The sequence below is a fragment of the Leopardus geoffroyi genome, chromosome D3, assembly GCF_018350155.1.
Source record: "Leopardus geoffroyi isolate Oge1 chromosome D3, O.geoffroyi_Oge1_pat1.0, whole genome shotgun sequence".
Taxonomy (NCBI): domain Eukaryota; kingdom Metazoa; phylum Chordata; class Mammalia; order Carnivora; family Felidae; genus Leopardus; species Leopardus geoffroyi.
The window spans coordinates 15,921,856-15,943,685 of NC_059339.1; the positions used below are offsets into that span (position 1 = coordinate 15,921,856).

The 21,830-nt window shown below is 46.7% G+C and overlaps 1 protein-coding gene across 1 annotated transcript in view; it reads left to right on the top strand.

The window, feature by feature from the left end:
• Nucleotides 1-21,830, top strand: part of CCDC60 (coiled-coil domain containing 60) — a 168,611-nt gene that overhangs the window by 113,784 nt on the left and 32,997 nt on the right. The window contains exons 3-5 of the mRNA XM_045457737.1: nucleotides 317-487; nucleotides 10,002-10,109; nucleotides 17,665-17,772. Coding sequence (XP_045313693.1) covers nucleotides 317-487; nucleotides 10,002-10,109; nucleotides 17,665-17,772 — 387 coding nt within the window. The remainder of the gene's footprint in view (nucleotides 1-316; nucleotides 488-10,001; nucleotides 10,110-17,664; nucleotides 17,773-21,830) is intronic.

A 21,830-nucleotide genomic window follows, 5' to 3' on the forward strand; every position in this document is an offset into this window, starting at 1 on the left:
AAGGTATCTGATCCTGTAGGGTGCAGATTATTATGCCCATTTCATAGCACCTAACAGAGTACCTGGCACATAGTAGGTGCTCGATAAATATTTGTTGAATTGTGGAATGAGGAAGGAACTGAGACCAGAGAGGTTAAATATTCAAGGTCAGGTCCATCTGACCCCGGAGTGACAAATGCAAGAAGGCTCCTGCCCTGCAGGTAGGAGAGTGCCCTTCAGAGATGCTTAGTCCCAGGACAATACAGCATCATCTTAATGGTCGGTTCAACTCTGTTGATGTCTCTCCCTCCCTCTTCCTCCCACCCCCCAACTCCAGCATGCTGATTCGGTCGGTGAAGACAGGCCGCGGCTACTTTAGCATGTTGCAGGAGGAGAGTGCCTTGAAAAAGAAGCAACAGTACCTTCAGAAACTGAAAGAGGAAGAAAGATATAAATTCCAGCCAGCCAAAAAGACCTCAGAAGTCCACTATGGTGATATTCTTTTGACGTAAGTAGATGGCGGTAGCTACAGTGTCCACAGTCCGGGGAAGGGCCACGCAGAGTGAACACCGCCTGGTTGGGCTGAGGGATGGCAGCTGTCTCAGACTGGAAGCCCCATCTTGGGGTGTGGCGTCTGACCGTTTCTTTTAGTCTGCTCCAACCTACCTGTCAGCCTCACCTTCTGGTACCCAATGGAGCATCTTCTACTACAGATATCTGTCCTCACGTCTGATGCCAAGAGCTATACAAGAACTCCTGCTGGTCCCCAAACATGCCTCTTTCCCTCTCTTTACCAGGCTTGCCCTTACCTCTAGGCCTTTCCCCATGCTGTTCCTTGGGCCTTAAATACCCTTCCCCACATCTTCTTCCAACTGAAGTTCTACTTATCATTAAAGCCCAGCTTAAATGCTACCCTTTCCTGATACTTCCTGGATTTCAGCCCAACCCCCTCCAGACCTCATTTGGACTCAGGGTTCCTGTAAGGTGTTTGTGTGCTGGTTCACCTTAACCCACGTCAATATCTCTATTCTAGGCCTTCAGCTGCATCCCCAAATCCTAGCTCAGTGTCTACCCAAAACAGGTGCACAAGAAATGTTTGTTGGTTTGTTGAATACAGTAGCCCCCTCCTTCCATTAAAAAATGTCTTTCTCTGGTTGGGAGAGGACCATCAACAGACTGGCCCATTATGAAATGTCCATTTACATTGATAATAGCAACAGTGATGATGACAGTGACAACCACAACAATAATTATGAGCGTCTACTATGTGCTTTATGCATATCTTCTCATCTAAATTTCAAAACATTCCTTACATAGGTGCTATTATTACCCCCTTTTTACACATTAGGACAAAAGTTTAGAAGTGCTCACCTAGTTCCCCTGTGACTAAGGTCATAAGTTAGAAAGCATCCTTGAGTCCCAATTTTTGAGTGACACCAAAATTCCTAGGCTGCGCCATTCTGCATGGACAGACTCCTGGGATACATAGCTTGTGCAGACTGAATGAGGCACAAATCAGGATGGAAAGGAGGTGCTGAGGCAGGCAGAAAGGAAATATGTGGTAGAAATGGACTGCCCCGGAGCCATTGTCCTATTAGAGCAGTAGTGGTCTCAACCTTGGCTACACATTAGAATTGCCTGGGCAGTTTTTAAAATACCAATGCCCAGGGAAAGATGGCAGAGTAGGAGGACCCTAAGCTCACCACATCTCAAGGATGCAGTGAGAGAGCACAAAATAGCAATGCCCAGGGTGCTTCCCATACCAATTATGTCAGAATCTCTGGGGGTTTTACCTGGACAAAGTATTTTTTAAAGTTACCCAAAATGGGGGTGCCGGGTGGCTCAGTTGGTTGAATGCCTGGCTTTAGCTCAGGTCATGATCTCACGGCTTGTGAGTTCAAGCCCCATGTTGGGCTCTGTGCTGACGGCTCAGAGCCTGGAGCCTGCTTTGGATTCTGTGTCTCCCTCTCTCTCGGCCCCTCCCCTGCTCGTGCTCTGTCTGTCTCTTTCTCTCTCAAAAATAAATGAACATTTAAAGTTCCCCAACATGATTCCAACGTGGAGCCGAGGTTGAGAGCCACTGTGCTAGGGCTTCAGGGACCCAAATTGCCAGGTTGCAGGCTAAAGAGCAAACGGAATCCACAGCCGATACCCCCTCTCCTCTGCAACATGTCCCAAATTATGTTCTTTGCAGTGTTAACTCAGAGAAGTACCAATATGTGCTTCTCAAAAACAAGGGTCCTATCAGTGAAATCCTACAATGTGTGACTTTTCTGCATCTGGCTTGTTTCACTTCCCAGAATGCTAATGGTCGGGGATCTCCTTAAAGCTCAAGGTTCCAGGTGATAGATACAAACCCCGAGTGCAAGACTATGAGAGGCTGATACATAAAGTGCAGCCCTTGGGAATCCCAGCTTATTGTAAGAAGGGCCTTTTCTTTGATGCCTCATTTGTGCAGACCCTGGGCTATGGTTTCTCTCCTCCTTGCCCTGTGTGCTTTTTTTTTAAATTAAATTAAATTTTTTATTTTATTTTATTTTATTTTATTTTACTTTACTTTAGAGAGGGAGAAAGAGAGTGAGCAGGGGAGAGAGAATCTTAGGCAGGCTCCACGCTGGGCACAGAGCCCCACAGAGGGCTCTACCCCAAGACCCTGGGATCATAAACCTGAACTGTAATCGAGAGTCCTAAGCTCAACCGACTGAGCCACCCAGGCATCCCCTTGCGTGCTATTTTAGAAGGAAAAGTTAACCTTTTCTAAATTGGTAAATGTCGTTAACACCAAGTTAGCACCCATGCTTGCTTACATCTCTGGCTTTCATTTTGGCTCAAAGATTCCCACTTGGTGTCAGCTCTTTGTTTTCCTTTTTTTTTTTTTTTTTTTTTTTTTGCTATTTTGTCCAATGTTCTTGATTATTTTTACCCTAAGGGTCGATCCAAATAAGCTAGCCTGCCATTTGTGCATTCATTTAGTAACCCACTTACCCATTCTAAAATGAGATAAAATATTTAAGATTTATCATCCCCATGCCATGCCTTTTAAGGAGTGGGCATCCCAAAGAGAAGTCTTTTTAAGGGGAGCAGGGAGTATTTAAGGGAGTATGTAGATACAGAGAAAGAGCAGAAGTGCTTCACCTAAGAGGCAGAATGGAGACATCCAGAAGACTCACCAAGACTGTGAGCAGAAGGGACCTTTTACGGGACAGAAAAGAGAAAAGGCAGCCACCACTAGGAGAGAACAGAGATGTCTATAAATTTTTTTTATGTTTATTTTTTGGAAAGAGACACAGAGCATGAACAGGGAGGGGTAGAGAGAGAGGAGACACAGATGCAAAGCAGGTTCCAGGCTCTGAGCTGTCAGCACAGAGCCCAAAGCAGGGCTCGAATCCATGTGAGATCACTACCTGAGCCGAAGTTGGACACTTAACCAACTGAGCCACCCAGGACCCTCGAGAACAGAGACATCTTTTGGGGATTTTCATGAGGTTCTGCCTCATAGTGTGAGACGTAAATCCATTTCTCTGTTTCCCTCCAAGATCTTCAGTGAGGAATCAATGGCCCCTTAGTGCAAGATATTCTTGGACCTTCATCTTGGCCAATTGGAAAGTAAGTTTGGTGGTGAGAAGGCTACTTTGATCCAGGCCCCCTTCTCACTGCACAACCAATCATTATATATTGAAGACCTACTACGTGCAGGGCTTCTGGGGGCATTGAGATATGAAAAGGATTAAGGGACAGTCCCTACCACATTCGGTAGGAGCACCGAAACAAAGCACCATGAGGATGCACGTGAAGGAAAAACACTCCTGCCATGTTTCCCCTTTACTGTGATGCCATGACCACACTCACAACACTTCTGACACCAGATGTGTGGGGTTTCTTCCCACACCAAGCAATTCTCCATGACACCAGCTGGGTATCCTACCATCCAACCCAATTCTGACGCTATCTACCAGGAGGTAGCATCAGATCCCCCAGGTTAAGGGCTCGGTCCCACAAGACTGTCCCCACATCGCAAGCCCCATGCTGTCACCTGTACTTCTGACTGGTTATAAATCAGGGTTCCCATGACCCCCCTCCTCGGGTGTGATCACTTCACAGAGTGGCTCACAGAACTCAGAGAAACACTGACTTACATTTACCAATTACTTATATAATAAAGGATGCATGTGAACGGCCAGACGGAGAGGTAAATCAATAAAGAGGGTGAGGCCTGGAAGTGTCCCAAATCAAGAGCTTCTGTCCCCCTGGAGTTGAGGAGTGCCACCTTCCTGTTATGCGGATGTACTCACCAAGCCAGAACTTTGGGGATTTTTATGGCGGCTTCACTACATAGTCATGATTTATCATTAACTCAATCGCCAGCCCCTCTCCCCTTTCCTGCAGGATGGGGAGTGGGGCTGAAAGTTCCAGGCTTCTAAAGGCGATGGCCTGGTCTTTCTGGCGACCAGCCCTCCTCCTGAAACTGTCCAGGAGCCCACCAAGAGTTGTCTCATTAGAACAAAAGACATTCTGACCACGCAGGAAATTCCAAAGGATTTAGAAGTTCTGTGTCAAGAACCAGAGTCTAAGACCAAATATTAGAACAAAATATCTTCCTAGTGCTACTGCCACTTAGGAAATGACAAGGATTTTAGGAGCTCTGTCCCAGAAGCCAGGGGCAGAGACCAGTAGATACGGCTTCTATTGTCTCACAATGTCCATCCCCTCCTGGTTAGGGGGTGAAAAGAGAGACTGTATAGAATCCCCAGAAGTATGATTCGTGAGCAGGATTTTTAATGCTGAATAGAAAGAGACATGGTTAGACACAGCAGTATCAGCCCACCAGAACTGCCAGTGGCCAGCATTTCTGATTAGGAAGGCCAGGGCTGAAAAAGGAAGGTGTTGATGGTGTCATCTTTTGACAAAGTCAGCAACATTATCTTCAGAGTGAAAAAAAAAAAAAAAAGCAAGCAAGTCATGGCCTGAGCCACCCGCATCCAGCCACCCACCGGGCTACCAATGAAGGATCCTCACGGGACAGGGGCACATGATAGACAGAAGGTTACTCAACGAATAAGGGGGTTCTTACTCTTTCCACGAGGGTTCCAAGAGTTTAGTGCAAAGTCTGCCTTCCCTGAGCCTGATGGTGCTTAGAGTCTGGTACTCCCAGTGATACTAGCCAGCTGGCAGGCTTTCCCTGACAGAGAAGGAATGAACTCATGGCTTTTTTTTTTTTTTTGAACAAGCTGCACTCAGATGAATGGGCACAGGAACAGGCACTGGGGAAGGGGGAGAGGAGTCTATTAAAGATTCTCCTGCAGCTATTTAAATAGTTCTGTTGCCACGTCTCCCTTGTTTGGATGGGGTTTTAATCCATGGTCATAGAACACAATTCTCTCTTCTCCCATCCATGTTTCAGTGTGCGAGACATGGTTTATTTAAAGTTTAATAAGTTTAAATATGCATGAGATCATCCTTCTCACAGACATCGGTCTCGCTGTGTCTTATCTGGTGGATTCTATGAGCTGCACAAGTCTGGTTATTAAAATAAACCTGGAGGCCATGACTGCAGTGTAGCCATCAAATGCAGGTGGGGAAGCAGGGGTTATAAAATAGCACTGGGATTCTCCATACCAGTACAGGGTAGTGGTTAAGAGCACAGGACTCCCTCATACGACTACTTAACTTTGGGTAAGTCACCGTACCTCTCTGAGCCTCCTTCACCCTTACGAATGGTACCAAACTCCCAGGCTGGTTATTCAGGACTGAATGAAACTGCTTAGAACAGAGCCTGGTAAAGGAGACTCCCTCAGTAACTGCTAGCTATTATTATGCAATAAGGTGACTTTGATCTCTGTGGGCCTCAATTACCTAAAATCCTCAGATTTATGGCTAAAAATCTTAATTTCCAGGCAGGCTAGAAAGCATCTCTCATCTAAGAGCCAGGTGCTATAAATATAATTCCAATCACAGGAGTATCAAAAAGACAAGTGTTCGTTTAAAATACTTTTTTAACGAGGTATTTGATCTTGTGCATTATAAAAGCAGGAGAGATTATTCCCCCCTCCCCTCCCTGGATCCAAGACCATAGGATCAGTTCTTTCAGACAAAAGTTTTAAGTCTGACAAAGTAGGCAAAGGGAAAAAGGAAATCAAGCATGTCCCGAAAGATTTCTGCCTGCTAGCAGTCTTTCCCACTGTGCTCAATGACCTCGTTTTTCAGTTGCAAATTCAGCTGAAAAGGTGAAAAAAACAACGGGTAGAATTCGTCTTGTTATTGTGGTTGAGAGGCGACAGAAAACCAGAGATTAAGGACTGTAACAGTTGGGTTAATTTCTACGTAATCTAAACCACTGGGGGACATGACTGGGCCAGTACAACTGGGCAAGCCGATGTATTTGTGGTTTCCTCAGCTCTAGGGCTGAATCAAGAACTCATGCAAGTGGAAATCAGGGGACCTGGATTCCAGTCCTATTTTTTTAGTTAACTCTGTGACCCCAGGATTGTCCTCGAATTCTCAGGAGTAAGTAAATTCCTAACGTGTGTCCCCCCTCCACCTCCTCTGCCCCCTTCCACCTCATTCCCCCACCCACCACACACACTAAACCAGAGGGATTTTTTCAAGACATAAATTGCTCTCAGTTTAAAACACTCGGATGGCTGCCATTCCTCACAGGATAAAGATCAAAGTCTGGGCAGGGGGCTACAAGACTCTGGATGGGCCAGTCCTGTCTTTCTCCCTCAGCCCCAGCCACACATACTCCCCTACCTTCCCCCTCATGATATGCCCCCTAGAGGAGGGCTTTCCCCCATCCCATTCACCTACCTAATTCCCATTCAACCTTCTGATTGTTTACTTTTGTTCCAGTTACTGCTGCTGTGAACAACCATTCCCAAACTTAACAACTCAAGACAACAGGGGTGCCTGGATGGCTCAGTGGGTTAAGCCTCTGACTCTTGATTTCAGCTCAGGTCTTGATCTCATGGTCTGTGAGTCTGAGCCTCATGTCGGGCTTGTGCTGACGCTCAGAGCCTGCTCAGGATTCTTTCTCTCCCTCTCTCTCTGCCCTTCCCTGCTTGCACACTCTTTCTCTCTTCCTCTCTCTCTCTCTCTTTCAAAATAAGTAAAAACATTTTAAAAAATTAAAAAAAGAAAAACTCAAGACAACAAACACTTATTTTGCTGACAAATCTGCTGCTTGATCTGGGCAAGTGGGGGAAGGACTATCTCTACCATGACTAACCGCGGCAGCTTGAAGGGTCCATTTCCAACATGGCGCATCCACATGGGCCACAACTTAGAGCTGGCTGTCAGCTGTGCCCAGCCGGGGTTGAGACCCAGCAGCCATGGCTCCTCTCCCTATGAATCTCTTCATAGGCTGTCAGCTTCCTCACAGCGTGGCCATGGCTGGGTGCTAACAGTGAGCATCCCGAGACATGAGAAGGAAAAGCTGCGGTTCCTAGAGCCTGAGCCCAGAAATGGCATCACACCCATTTCTTTTTGACATGTTCTGTTAGCTCAACCACTCACAAAACCAAGATTCCAGGGGAAGCATACGTACGGCCATCTCTGCCTTGGGAGAGAGTCAAAGAACTTGGGGTATGTGGTTCTAAATGGCCACAACTTCCTCCAACGAGTATTCCCTGGCTCCGTTTCAGCCCAACTCCCTATTTTGTGCTGTCAAAGAACCATATACTCTTCCTACTCAGCCTTATCACAACTGCGTGTTTGGTCAAGCCCATTTCTGTCCCTAGACTCTAAGCTTCAGAGGGGAGAGGCTGGGTCTGTCTCGTTCATTGCTGCGTCCACAAGCCTCCAGCAAAGAGATGCTCAATAAATCCGGGTAGAAATGAATAAACCAGGGAACCCGTCAATGATTCAATCAATGGAGGGACTTAGACTGAGGCTCAGAAACTGAAAGGCCCTAAGGGAACTTGCACATCCTGGGAAGCAATAAAGCAGACAAGGAGCAAGAAGCAGGCAACCCACTGAGAAGCCCACACTGAGGGTAAAGCAGGCAGCAACCTTGATCTTGGGTGCCACCTGACTCTTGCCAGCCAGAACAGGGACCCAGAGTGGCAACAACCTGCAAGTTTTCAGAGCCAAAACATTTCCATTTTAGTGTGAAATTTCCCAATGTTAAAATACAATTGATTCAGACACACACACATGCACACACACACACACACACACACGCGTGTGCGCGCACACACACACACACACACACACACACACACACAGGCTTGTTAAAATGTGTCTATTGGCTAGATTTGGTCACAGGCAAAAAGAAATAAAAACCTATGACTCAGCCTTGCTAGAAAAAAAAAGTATTTTACATAAATGAAATAATTTGCTCTATGATGGTGGAGAAAAAAAATCTAATATGGTATTAAATGTAATTTAATGTTTCCTTTTGAAAGAGACTTTTTCAGGTAAATGTCCAGTGGTTTCAAAGATGAACTGCCTGTCTGGGCTATTTCTCCCTTCTCTAAGCAAGCCCCCTCCTCCCCTATCCCCAGATGGGTGTCTGGCTTGGGAGGAAGCTTCCATATTCTCTGTGGGGGCAGAGCATGAGGCTCCGATTTCCCATACCAGCCAGCCTGGTGGCCGCAGAGGTATGCCTGGTTGTGGCTCATCTTTAGGGGCACACTTGTGCCCGCTTCTAAAGTTTGAGATCCCCCACACTTCATGGCTGGTTCAACCAGCCAATTAGTCAGCAGTCTGTAGAGCTGGATGAAGCCTCTTTAAGGAAAGGACCAGAAACAGGAAACACTAACTCCAGGCAGTTCCTTGGCTGTGTCTCATGCCTTCATTTCCACTTCTCATCATCCCCATGGCCAGGCTGAAGTCACCTTCCTCTCTCAGGCTGGAATTATGCAATACCCCTAACTGGTCTCCTTGCCTCTGGCCTTGCCCTCCACCCGCGCCCCCTCCACAGATCATTCTCAAAATAGCAGCCAGAAGGATCCTTTCTGAACACAAGTCAGACACATCTTCTCTTGGCTCAAAATCCTTTACTCTCCTTCTCATTTAGAGAAAAGGCCCAAGTCCCCTGCAAGACTAGCTGCAAGGCCCCTATTCTCTCCCCCCTCCTCCCCTTCCCCTCCCTGCCATCTCTGAAACACAATCCCACCGCAGGACATTTGTACCTGCTGTTTCTTCTGTCTAAAATGTGCTGCCCCAAGACATCATTGAATGGCTCACTCCCTTATGCTCTGCAGATATCAAATGTCAAACCTTCCCTCATCACCCTATTTAAAATTGTAATTCCCAGCCCTTCTGAACCCTCTTCTCTGTTTTTTATCCCTCACAGCACGTCTCACTGTTTAGCCCCGCAGGGGAGGGAGGGTTAGCAAGCTCTAGCTCAGGGGCCACATCCAGCCCTAAGGCAGGTTTTATAGATAAAGTTTTATTGGAACACTGCCATCTGCATACTGTTTACATATGTCAATGGCTGCTTTCATTCTACTAAGTAGTTGTGACACAGACACATGTCTGACAAAGTCATAAATATTTGGCCCTATTTAAGAAAACATGTCCCAGGGCGCCTGGGTGGCTCGGTCGGTGAAGCGTCCAACTTCGGCTCAGGTCATGATCTCATGGTTCGTGGGTTCGAGTCCCGTATTGGGCTCTGTGCTGACGGCTCAGAGCTTGGAGCCTGCTTCGGATTCTGTGTCTCCCTCTCTCTCTGCCCCTCCCCCACTCATGCTCTGTCTCCGTCTCAAAAATAAATAAACATTAAAAAAAATTTTTTTTTAAAAAAAGAAGAAAACATGTCCCACCCCTGATCTATATTAATATACCATACCATTTCCCTACTTATCTTGTTTATTCTCTTTGCTCCTCCACCAGAATATGCGCTCCACAAGAGCAGGGGTTTTCCTATGATCTGTTCACGGGCTGCTTCTAGAAGCCTCATCTCTCGAGCCGGCCCATAGTAGGTGCCGATCATATCTGCCAAATAACCACTGGCAAGAGAAGGAGGTGTTTAAAACGGCTGCTCACTGCTCACTCTGTTTCTCTTTCCGCTTCTCCTTCAGCACATACGACCAAGCCAAGGTTAGGAAGATGGGCGCTGGAGTCGTACTTCGCCCATTCACCCCCGTGCACAGCTGCATCATCTCATCCTCGCTACCCGAGGCTCACGTGTAAGTAGTCCCTTCTCTGGCTCATCTGCCTTGCTTGCTTTTCAGTTCAAGCCAATGGCTCAAAGAGCCAACAACGCATCGGAGGCTGCTGAGCTCGTCCTTTGTCCTCCTGAAAGGGACATAGAGCCTGGAGCCAGCGACGCTATCTGACGCGAAGAAATAACAGAAAGCAGACGTGTTGCTTTAGAGCTAAGTGGCAAATCCGCTGGGACTGAGCCATTCCATTCCTCACCAAGCCAGACGCTCTAATGTCAAATAGTTTGCAAAGCCTGATAAAATCTGTCTGTGGCTCTCAATGAGCTCGTGCAAAAACATCTCAGCCCGGGCTCAGGGGACGCGTTTCCTCCAAAACTCAAGGAGCTATTTCCCAGAGAAGCACCTGTTGTCTCCTGACCCGAGGCATGAACTCATGATTGCGTGGTATAACAGGGGCTCATCAACCCTCCAAAGAACACCGTGGCCTCCTAAAACCTCAGCATCTTCTTCCCCTTGTGTCAATTCCAAAGAATTACAAACCCATGTTTTTCTCTTTTGCTAGTTAGCACTTTTCAACCAGAAGATTTGGGGCACAAAGACAGAAGCTTTTGATTCCAGGGCAGGGTTTCTCGACCTTGGCACTACTGACCTTTGAGGACGAATAATTCTTTGTAGTGAAGGACTGACCTGTGCATTGCAAGGCGTTTGGGAGCATCCCTGGCCTCTACCCACTCGATACCAGTAGCGCCCCACCCTGGAGTTGTGACAACCAAAAATGTCTCTAGGCGTTAACAAATGTCCGCTGGGGGCAAAATCATGTCTACCCTCTTCACCACTCCCCCACAATAAGACCCACTGCTTCAGGGCAATGAAAATGGTGCAATGGATTGCAGACTCCTCTGTCTGCTTATCTGTCAAATATTTATTAAGTCCCTACCGTGTGCATAGTGATCACGGCATTACCAACTGCTCTGCAGGCAGATCTCAGTTCTCTCAGCGGCCCTATTGTGCAGGTGTATTACTACCCCCTCTCTGCAGATGACAAAGCAGCCGAGAGGTGTGCTCCTCTGCCCAAGGTCACAGAGCTCAGCATGTCACTGGGCTGGACTTTTAAGCCACGTCTGTCTGACTTCACAGCCCAAACACGCATTACCATGCACTACACAGAAAGTGTATCTCAAAGCCTTGCCTTTGGGGAGCTCATGATATGTTTGGAGAGCCAGGTCTCGTACTCGAAGAATAAAACAACGCAAGAGAGAAATCATACCATGAGATGGCAGGAAAAAAATAAAATCATTAATAAGAGCACTTAGTTTATGGGTGGAAGATGCCACCATAACCACCCACCACCACCACCATCATCACCATCATCATCATCACCACCACCACCAGCATCATCACCATCACCACCATCATCATCTCTCCCCAATATTCCAGCTTTTGATGAGCCCACTCTCAACTTTCCTCCGACTTCCCTTTGATTGATATTATGACTGGATTCTTGATAGACTTATTTGTTCAAGCACATTCCAACTAGAAACCTAAACTTGTGTTCTTAAAACATCTCCTTGCAGGAATAGGCTTTGTAATTTCTCATCGCATCCCTTGGAAACATGCTTCTGCCCGTCTGTCCCATGGACAAACCTTCTGAAACAGAATGGTGTAGATCAGTGGTTCTAAAGATTTCATTTGCATGTGAATCCTCTGGGGACGGAGGTGCGGGTGATGTCTGGAAAAATACCTGTTTCTGGGGGCTCAGTCGGTTAAGCGTCTGACTCTTGATTTCAGCTCAGGTCATCATCTCACGGTTTTTGAGCTCAAGCCCTACATTGGGCTCTGTGCCGATAGTGTGGAGACTACTTGGGGATTCTCTCTCTCTTTGCTCTCCCTCTCTCAAATAAGTAAACTTAAAAAAAATTTTTTTTTTAAAGAAAATGGATATTTCTGGGCCCCACCCTCAATTCATTTGGTCTGAACAAACTGAGGCTCATATCAACCTTGGAAGTAACTGGAGAGTTTCTTAATCATCTCCTTTCAATGCCAGATAAGGAAACTGAAGCCCAGAGAGGGGCAGAACCTGCCAAAATTCTTACAACAGGAATTCTGACCTCCTCACTCCTAAATCAGAACTTTATACCAAGTTCGTTAGGCCAGGATGATGAATATTATTATCATCACATTACTTACTGTCGGTTTCTATTAAACTCTTTACCAGGGATCAGCAGACTTTGTCCTAAAGGGACAGACACTAACATTTTAGACTTTTCAGACCAGACGGTCTCTCTCGCAACGACTTAACTTTGCCATTGCAGCTTTCATGCAAAGCTGTGGCTGTGTTCCAATAAAGTTTTATTTGCAAAGAGACAGTAGCCCTACTGGCCACAGTTTGCTAATGCTGTCCTCTTCTCCTCCTTGGCTGTTAAAAGGCTCTGGCTGCATTTGATGACTGTATCAGTAATTCATTGCTGTATTACTGAACACCTCAAAATGGAGTTGCTTAAAACAGTAACCATTTTTTCGTTGCTCACAGGTCAGTTGGGAGGTTCTGCTGGTCCAGGTTGGCTTGGTTGATCCTGGCCAGGTTTGTGCATGCGTGTGCCCAGATGAAGGGTGAGCAGGAGGGCGGCCATCTAGGGTGGCCTCACGCGCAGGTCTATGGTTGACTAGTTGCCAAGGTGACAAGAGTGACTGGGCCACATGTCTCTCATCATGCAGCAGGCTAGCCCAGGCAGTCGGGAAGGGTTCCAAAAACAGGAGCCTGAGCACCAAAGTCTCTTGAGACTTAGGCTCAGAATGGATACAATGACACATCCACAACATTCTATTGGCCATAGCATCAAGGACACAAGGACTGGGGGAAAGATTCCACCTCTTGATGGGGAAGATGCAAAGTCACGCCAGAAAGTGTGTAGATGCAGAGAGGGGCTTTTTTGTAACCAGTGTACCCAAAGGCATCAGGGCACGGCGTGCCTGATCAGTTCTCAAATCCTCAGTTGTCACATCAGCCAATGTGGATCAGAGCCGGCTAAGTCCCTTCCACCCAAAGTAGCTGATCCCAAAGCTGGCTGAATATTCTGAATTGGCTGTATGGGGATCAATTCAATCATGTCAAGGGAGACTTGATCTTTACGTATAAAAAGGTGGGGGGAATGGTCTCTAGGAATGAGAAAGAGCTCCTCCTTTCCTCTCTGAGATGATGGGCTGCCCTCACAGCCTTCCGTAAGCAACTGTTCAGCAAGAGCAGTGCCTGTCACCTGTCCAGGTTTGTCCTTGGCAGTCAGCATGGGGTGCTTGAAATGGCTTTGTAGACATATTCTGATTTCTCTTAGGAAAAGCACCAAACGTTGTTCTCTTCTCAGGCACGTTTTCACCCACTCGTATTCTGGGTGGTAGAACTGCTTCGATAGAGTGGGCTATCTGAGTGTGCTCATCTGGAGTTATGAACGCAGGGATTTTAGAAGCAGGCTTTGTGCTCCCATGTCCAGTGTTTTTGTCTATTGTGTCCCGCATTTAAGAAAAAAAATGGCCTCTCTTTTAAGTCGATAAAATCCAAGATAGTGTGTTATGACCTGACACACAGTCATTATGAGGAAGTACTGACTTGTTATCAAATATGTTTCTGGGGACCCTTTTTCTTTCTGTTTCTTCTCTCCAGTTGATTTTACCACATGTTGGATGAACAATCATCAGGTTTGAGGCACTTTTTTTTTTCATTAAGACTTTATTATACACACACACACACACACACACACACACACACACACACATATATATTTAGAGCAGTCTTAGGTTCAGAGCAAAAGTGAGAAGAAGATACAGAGATCCCCACTATAATGCCTCCCCAATCCGTGTTCAGCTTCCCCCATTAATCAACATCCCTCACCAGAGGGGTACAGTTGTTACAGCCTATGAACCTACTTGGACATCATCCTCAACCAAAGTCCTCAGTTTACATTAGGGTTCCCTCCGTGTTGCACATTCTGTTGGTTTGGACAGATGATGTATAATGAATGACCTGTATACACCACTGTAGTGTCACACAGAGTATTCTCACTGCCCTAAAAATCCTCTTGTGCTCCACGTGACCCTTAGCAACTGCTGACCTTTTCACGGTCTCCATAGTTTTGCCTTTCCAAGAACGTCATACAGTTGGAATCACAGACTATGTAGCCTTTTCAGATGGGCTTCTTTCACTTAGTGATATGCATTTGAGGTCTCTTCATGTCTTTTCGTGGCTGGATGGCTCATTTCTCTTTAGCGCTGAATATTCTACTGTCCGGATGTATGTACCACAGATTATGTATCCCTCCACCTGCTAAAGGGCATCTTGGTTCTTTCCAAGTTTTGGCAATTGAATAAAGCTGCTCTATATAAATACCTTGTGCAGGTTTTTGAGAGGCACATTTTGTAAATACAGAATAAGGTCCAGACCCATTGGATGAAACCCTTATCCTGGTGAAAAGGGAGGGCTGTCCCCGGTAACAAGAGACAGCACGAATATCATGGATGAGGCACAGATTCAGAAGCCAGACTGTCTGGGCTAAGATTCAAACTCTGCCATTGGCTGGCTGTTTTGAATTTGGACAAGTTATATGGCCTCAGTTTCCTTATCTGCCGAATAAGGATACTAATAGTACCTTCCTCACACGGTTGTTATAAGGATGAACTTAGTCAACAGCAGTAACCTGCAGCGGACAACACTCTGTGGCTTGTAGGCTCGTGGGCTAGAGAGACAAGTAAACAGTTAGAACAAGGACTGGGAATGTAGGGGCAAAAAGATATGCTATAGAGATGGGATGCTTTAGGATGCTTGGAGACAGGCTAACCCAGACCTAGAGAAATCAAGGAAGGCTTCCTGATGGAGAGGACAGAGAAGGAGGAGGAAGAGGAAGATATATCAGAGCAGGGAACAGTCCCCGCCACCTCTCCTCACCCTCACTCTAGCAATTCCTGCCATTTTATAGATGAGGAAAGTGAGGCCCAGGAAAGTTATGTAATTTAACCGAGAGCACATAGCTGGTAGGTGGCAAAGCTGGGATTTTAACTCAGGCAGCACCAAGTGAGAGAGGGGTGAGCCTGAGCAATGGAGCAGAATTCCACCAAGCTGCAGATGACAGAAGAGGGGAGACTCAAGGCCAGCGAGGTGGAGAGGGGTCTCACAGATGACGGTGCGTTAGTTTGCCAGGGCCATCAAAACAAAATGCTACAGACCGGGAAGCTTCCGCAGTAGAAATTTATTTTCTCATCATTCCAGAGGTCAGAAGTCCAAGATCAAGGTGTTAGCAGAGGGTCAGTTTCTTCGGAGGCCTCCCTGCATCCTCACATGGTCTATCCTTTAAGCATGTGCATCACTGGTGTCTCTCTGTGCGTCCAAATTTCCTCTTCTTATAGGAACACCACTGGATTAGGGCCCACCCTAACGTAGGGCCCCATTCTAACATAATCACCACTTCAAAAGCCTTATCTCCAAATATGGTCGTTCTGAGGTCCTGGGGGGTTGGGACTTCAACATGTGAATTTTGAGGGAGACACAATTCAGCCCAACACAGAGAGTGTAGGGAGTTTGCAGATGTTAAACAAGGGAGGGAGGCATAGGGTCGGGTTCGTACCTGTTCTTGTCACTTGCAGAAATGAGTCTGATGCTCACATGCCCCACATCCCCCACCTATGACCAGGGCCCCACCTGGCCAATTAACTCCCTTTGCTCATCCCTTCCTCCCAGTCCCTGCCCCACACAACCCAAAGCCCAGGCTGGCAGGGGCTCTCTATGGTGAACAGAGGAGGAGGCATCTCCCTGGGCTTTCCACAAGTTTCTGGGTTATGGTGAGGGTGACGTGAGGTGCCAGGCACATGGCACAGCTAACTGCTGTTCTTGGCAAAATGCTGGAAGTGGCCCAGTGCTCAGAACTGCCAAAAGGCACCTGTAGGGACCAAGTTGGTGCTAAGGGGGGAAGACAGACAAGAACCGGAACGCCTACGGGTCTGCAGGACCTTTCAATTAGAAATGAGGGAATAGCAGATGTTAGTAAATAAGGTAAGGAAACAAAGAAAGCGGGGAGGAAGGGCTCCAGAGAAGAAGAAAGGATAGCTGCTGACCACGGTCTTCTAAGACCTGGTGGGCATGGCCACCCTGGAGGGAGTGAAGGGTGAGGTAGCGGGGGAGCTGAGAGAAACAGACGTTTCTCAAGGGATTCACCGGGACAGCCATGGGTCAGCTCTGTACTTGGGCCCTACCTTCTGCACTGGTGCCTTCCTGGAAGCAGAGAGGGTGGATCCCTCCTTGCCACTCTGCACATCAGGCCCAGGAACCCTGGGGATTATTGATCAAGATCAACCTCAGAGAAGAGCAATTACACAGGTTCATAATGGAGGCATCTCACCCATTAGCGTAAGAGGATAGATGATGCAGGGAGGTGGTGGCTGGTCGGGACTCCACCTTGTTTCCAGGAACAAATGCAGGCAAGGTTAACCCCCTCCTGACCTCACTCCCAGGGCGACCACCACTTTGGCTCGGGCAGCACTTTGGACAGAGCTGGGGCCCACGGAAGCACAGTCTCTGGGGTTAAACAGACAGCTGGCTTCAGAACCTCACCAATCCCTAGGCGTATGGCCTTGAGCAACTTCCTTCCCCTGAGTCCCTCACCTGCAAAGAAGACACAATAACAGTACCCTCCCTCTAAGGGTTGTTGAGAGCACTGGATAAGATGCTCAGATCCCATCTCTGTCACTAAAAGCTGTGTGACCTACAGCAAAGTGACTGTACCTCTCCAAGCCTCAGTTTCCTCTTCTCTAAAATGGGGACAATGATTCATAACCTTCTCTGAAATGGGGACAATGATTCATACCCCCGCAAGTTGTTGGAGGATTTAAATAATGTGTGTAAAGTGCCCTAGTCAAAGGCTGGCTCATTATAATACAAGATGTCACCCCAAATCAGGAAATATAGGTTAGACATACTTTTATACAGTGTTTTAGTTACATTTTCTAATAACATGTTCATTGTGGTTTTCTTCAACATCCAGCTACAGTTTCAGGCCAAGGACCCATAAATTTAAAACAACGGGCCCAACTGTTAGTCTGGGGGAGGAGGAAGATTACAATAAATCCAGTTTCCTTGTGTTCCCAGCCTTCTTTGACATTCTTAGTGTATTTATTATACTTTTATCAGGTGAACAGGTAGAGATATCTGTAGGATATGAATGTCCTTCAACCTACTTGTTTGCCTGAGTCAAGACCTCTAGTGGTGGGACCCCATCCATTGTTTCCCCGCTCCTACATGAAACCCCCCCCCCCCATAACCAGCCTAGGGTCATCTTACATCAAATCACAGCTCTGACACCTGCTAGCCCAGCAACCTGGTAAAAGTTCCTTCATTTCTCTGAGCCTCACATTCCTCATCTGTAACATGAGCCTGTGAATATCTTCATGGGCCCACTGCAAAGGCTCGATGAGATGAGGTATGGAAAATACTTACCGTGCCTCTCTAACTGGAAGCCAGCACAACTGTCTCTGTGTCCATTATGGTGAAGGATGCAGTTCCATCAGGATCCCACTGTGCACCCCTCTTCTGTCTTTGCAGGGAGCCCCTCTTCCGCCAGCTCTGTGCCCTCCACTGGCTCCTGGAGGCCCTGACTATCGACCACGCCCACCATACTATGAAGCCTGTGATCACCTGCTGGAATCCAAAGTAGGTCTCAGCCCTTCAACCTGCCGAAACTAGCAGCAGACTGTGCAGTAGGGGAGGGCCTCCTATCTGTTCTTCCCCTCCTCTTGCTACTTTTGGTGGGTGGGTTGCTTTAGGAGTTTTCCGATGTGCTCTGTGGGGCCAAGACAGGGGTCAGCTCGGAGCCAGGGCATACAGGCCATACAGGCTTGTGGGAGCCAACGGTGTGCATCTCCTCCCAGAAAGTCTCCCCAGCTCCACATTCACTAAAGTCGCATTGGACGCTTGGAATCAACCAGCCATGCTGTGAGTGTTGATGCCATAGGGACTGGCCAGCTAGACCAGCACACCACTGGTTGCACAGCCTGGCTTCTCCCCACCGCTCTTCTTGGACCATGTCTCCCCAACACTATACTTTTTTTTTTTTTTTTAAGATTTTTAAAATAAAGTTTACTTATTTTGAGAGAGAGAGAGAGAGCACCCGCACACAAGTGGGGAAGGGGCAGAGAGAGACAGGGGGAGAGGGAGAATCCCAAGCAGGCTCCACATTGTCAGCATGGAGCCCAACATGGGGTTTGAACCCACGAACCATGAGCTGAGCCTCATGAGCTGAGCACGAACCATGCAGCTCATGACCTGAGCTGAAATCAAGAGCTGGATGCTTAACCAACGGAGCCACCCAGGCGCTCCTCCCCAACACTATTCTTTATTTGCTGCTCTTCCTTTTCACTTTGTTCTTGCTTTTCTTTTCTTAAGGTTTTGTTTGTTTGAACATATATTGGTGTGGCTGTTTCTCCACTTGGGCCCAAGGGAATACTCAGCGCTCAGGTCCTGAGCAGCTGGGCTGAAGCTCTGTGCCTGTGGTCTAGCCTGAGCAACTGTTAGGTGTGTCCCCACCAGAGGGGAGGGCTCATGCAAAAGCCTTGAGGCCACTACGGCAGGAACTGCATTGCATACAAGGCGGAACAAGGAACAGGCAGGCATGGAAGGCATCGGTTCTTTAAAGAGAGGCATGCTGTCTCTAAGAATGAGGAAAAAGGGAGGACTCCCTGACTTAAGGAATTGGGAGTCGCTTTGTGAAAATCCCATGCTGAGTGAAATAAAATAGTTCCCGTCCTCCATAAGTGGGAACCCATCACTCCCGCCCCAATAAACTAATATGGCCTCTTTCTCACAGTCCCACCCCCCCTCCCCGCCCCGCCACCAAGGCGAATTCAGAATTCAGACTCTGTTCTCTTCCTGAATCTTAATTAACTTCTTCCTCCTGAAGGTGTTTACCACCCACTCCCAAACCCCCTCCCTACCCCTGCCCTAATTCATCTCATGCACCAGCGCCCAGATAAACTAACATCAAATACAACCAGAAATATAAATCATGCATCTATAGACTGGTAACTCCAATTGATTCCATGTTTGGGGTTGGGATGAACTGAAAACTGTAATTTCCCTTAATGCTCTGGTTTATAACCTTTATTTTTTTAAGCAGCAGAAATCCCCCCTCTTTTTTCAATGGAAACCCCGATAGTATAAAACAAATTTGTCAAAATGGAGCTTCTACACGAAGCAGGAGGTTGGGAGACCGAAGGGATCTAGGGCCCCTCCAACTCTCTCCCATCCCCCACAAAGTACCCCAGGGATTTCCAAAATATCTCTGTGGTTCACAGAATTTGTTTGAAAACCACAGTCTTGGGGCGCCTGGGTGGCGCAGTCGGTTAAGCGTCCGACTTCAGCCAGGTCACGATCTCGCGGTCCGTGAGTTCGAGCCCCGCGTCGGGCTCTGGGCTGATGGCTCAGAGCCTGGAGCCTGTTTCCGATTCTGTGTCTCCCTCTCTCTCTGCCCCTCCCCCGTTCATGCTCTGTCTCACTCTGTCCCAAAAATAAATAAACGTTGAAAAAAAAAAAAAAATTTAAAAAGAAAACCACAGTCTTAAGCCATTTCCCACACATTGTTTTTCCTAGAGGAATCCTCTTTTAAAGATCTGAGGTATGTCCTTCCTCCTTCCAGACCTTTCTAATGTCTTCCCCTTACTAATAGACTTACTTTTTTTAAAAAAAAAAACAGAATTGGAATCATACTCTAAATATTATCCTGTACATTTTTCTATTTTTCCCTTTAAAGTGTCTTATGGACATCTTTCCATGGGACATACAAAGTTTCCACATTCTTTTGACAGTTTCCATCATCCTGTAAACAGAATACCATCCTTCAATAAAGAAATGGTTACCTATGGTCTATGGTATGGGTGGACCATAAATTAGATAACCACTTCTCTATCGAGGGACACTAAGGTGGTTCCAAGTTTTTGCCATTTCAAACAGTACTGCGCAGAACATCCTTGTACATACATTTTGTACCCAGTTGAAAATATTTCTGTTGGCTAGATTCTGAGAAATGGAATTTCTGGGTCAAAGCAACATCTAATTTTTTTCACAGTTGATTGCTTAGATTCTAAGAAAAAACACCCTCGGCCAGTGGACTTCTAATAGCATTTCATGTCCCCGAGCAAGCTACAAGCCACAACAATTTCGCCTCCAACATTTGGGCATCCATCCTCCCAAACTGAGGCAAGAACATACTGTAGGCTTTGGTTTGAGAAGATAAAAAAGGAACATCTTCATTTCCTTTGCTTGGTTTTAGAAATGTGCCCACAAATGTGACCCAGAATGTGTCCAGAAATGAGCCCAAAATGGTTATCTGCGGTTAAAAAAAAAAAAAAGAGTGGTCACGTTAGGAGCAGTGGAGGCTCTACCTGTGACTTGTCAGGGCAGAATTCCATCAGGGATCCATGGATATCGAGCTCTATCAGAGCAGAACATGAACCAGATCAGCCTGACAGAAAAATACGTCCAGAAAGATCCCTATGGGAAGTCAAAGTATTTGCTGGGGCTTGTTTTTTCTAGTGAACCATTTGATCCTGATGGTGATTTTAGTTTGGGGTCAGTGGTATGCTGGTAAATGTGTAATAAACAGATCAGTTCTCCAAGAAGGAAAAGCCATGCCAATATCTATGGTGGGCATAGTCCAGCCAAGGCTGATTTCAGGCTTACCAATGTGATGCCATTGAACCTGGGGCCGGGAACACGTTCAGTTCAGAACACGTTCAATTCTTGTGACTCAGCATGAGCCAACTCCAGCACACCGTTTTTGGGGGTTGATTTTTTAAAAAAATATATGAATCTGAGGGTGGGGGCTGGGCAGGGGGTTAAGGTTTCCTAAAAAGTGCCAGAAAATCTTTTTAGTTAGCAAGAAAGGAGAAGGATGTTTTCTCTTTAATGCCTAATCCCTATTTATGATGTTTCATCCTGATACCATAATTCAAATTTCCCCAAATCTTCAAATGCATTTTTTAGAGCCCAGAAGAATTAAGAGTGAGTAGGAACAAGCACATGGATGAGTTCAGGCTCTGCCACTTAGTAGCTATGTGACTTTGGTCGCTTAACATCTCTGGGCCTCTGTTATTTCATCCATCATATGGGTTCCTGCGGGCCTCAGAAGAATTATTGTGAGCATCAAGCAAGATAAAGAACGTAGAGCATTTATCCCAATGACTGAGAGCACAGCCAAATGATAGCTATTCAAGATTAAAATCCCCATTTCAAAGAGCAGTTGGCTGTATGATTATCAATACCATTGAGACCCAAGGCAAGGAAAGAAAGAAACTTCTGAGCAGAGTTTTACCAACAGATGAGATCCATGTCACTGGAAGAATGAACAAACATACAGACAGACAGAAAAAAAGCTAAGCAAGGTCAACCAAAATCTGGTTGCAAAAATAAGCAATCGCGGAATGACCCCAAGAGAGAAACACCAAACCTCTAGTTCTCCTGACTGTGTTTTCTAAGTTTCTACCATCAAGCAGCCAGCATCTCTTGCTATTCAAGCATCTGAAACACAAACCCTGAGCCCTGACACCCACCTTGCATTTTCCAAAAGGAAACATCCATCATCGGGGACCTGCAGGTCCTAGAGGTTTCTCTTCTATTAGGCATGATGATGGTTGTAGATCAAATCCTGCCCTCTTATGGATTTTATAGCAAGAAAGTGGGGTGGTTCAATACCTCAACATGGGCTTTCTCCAGGC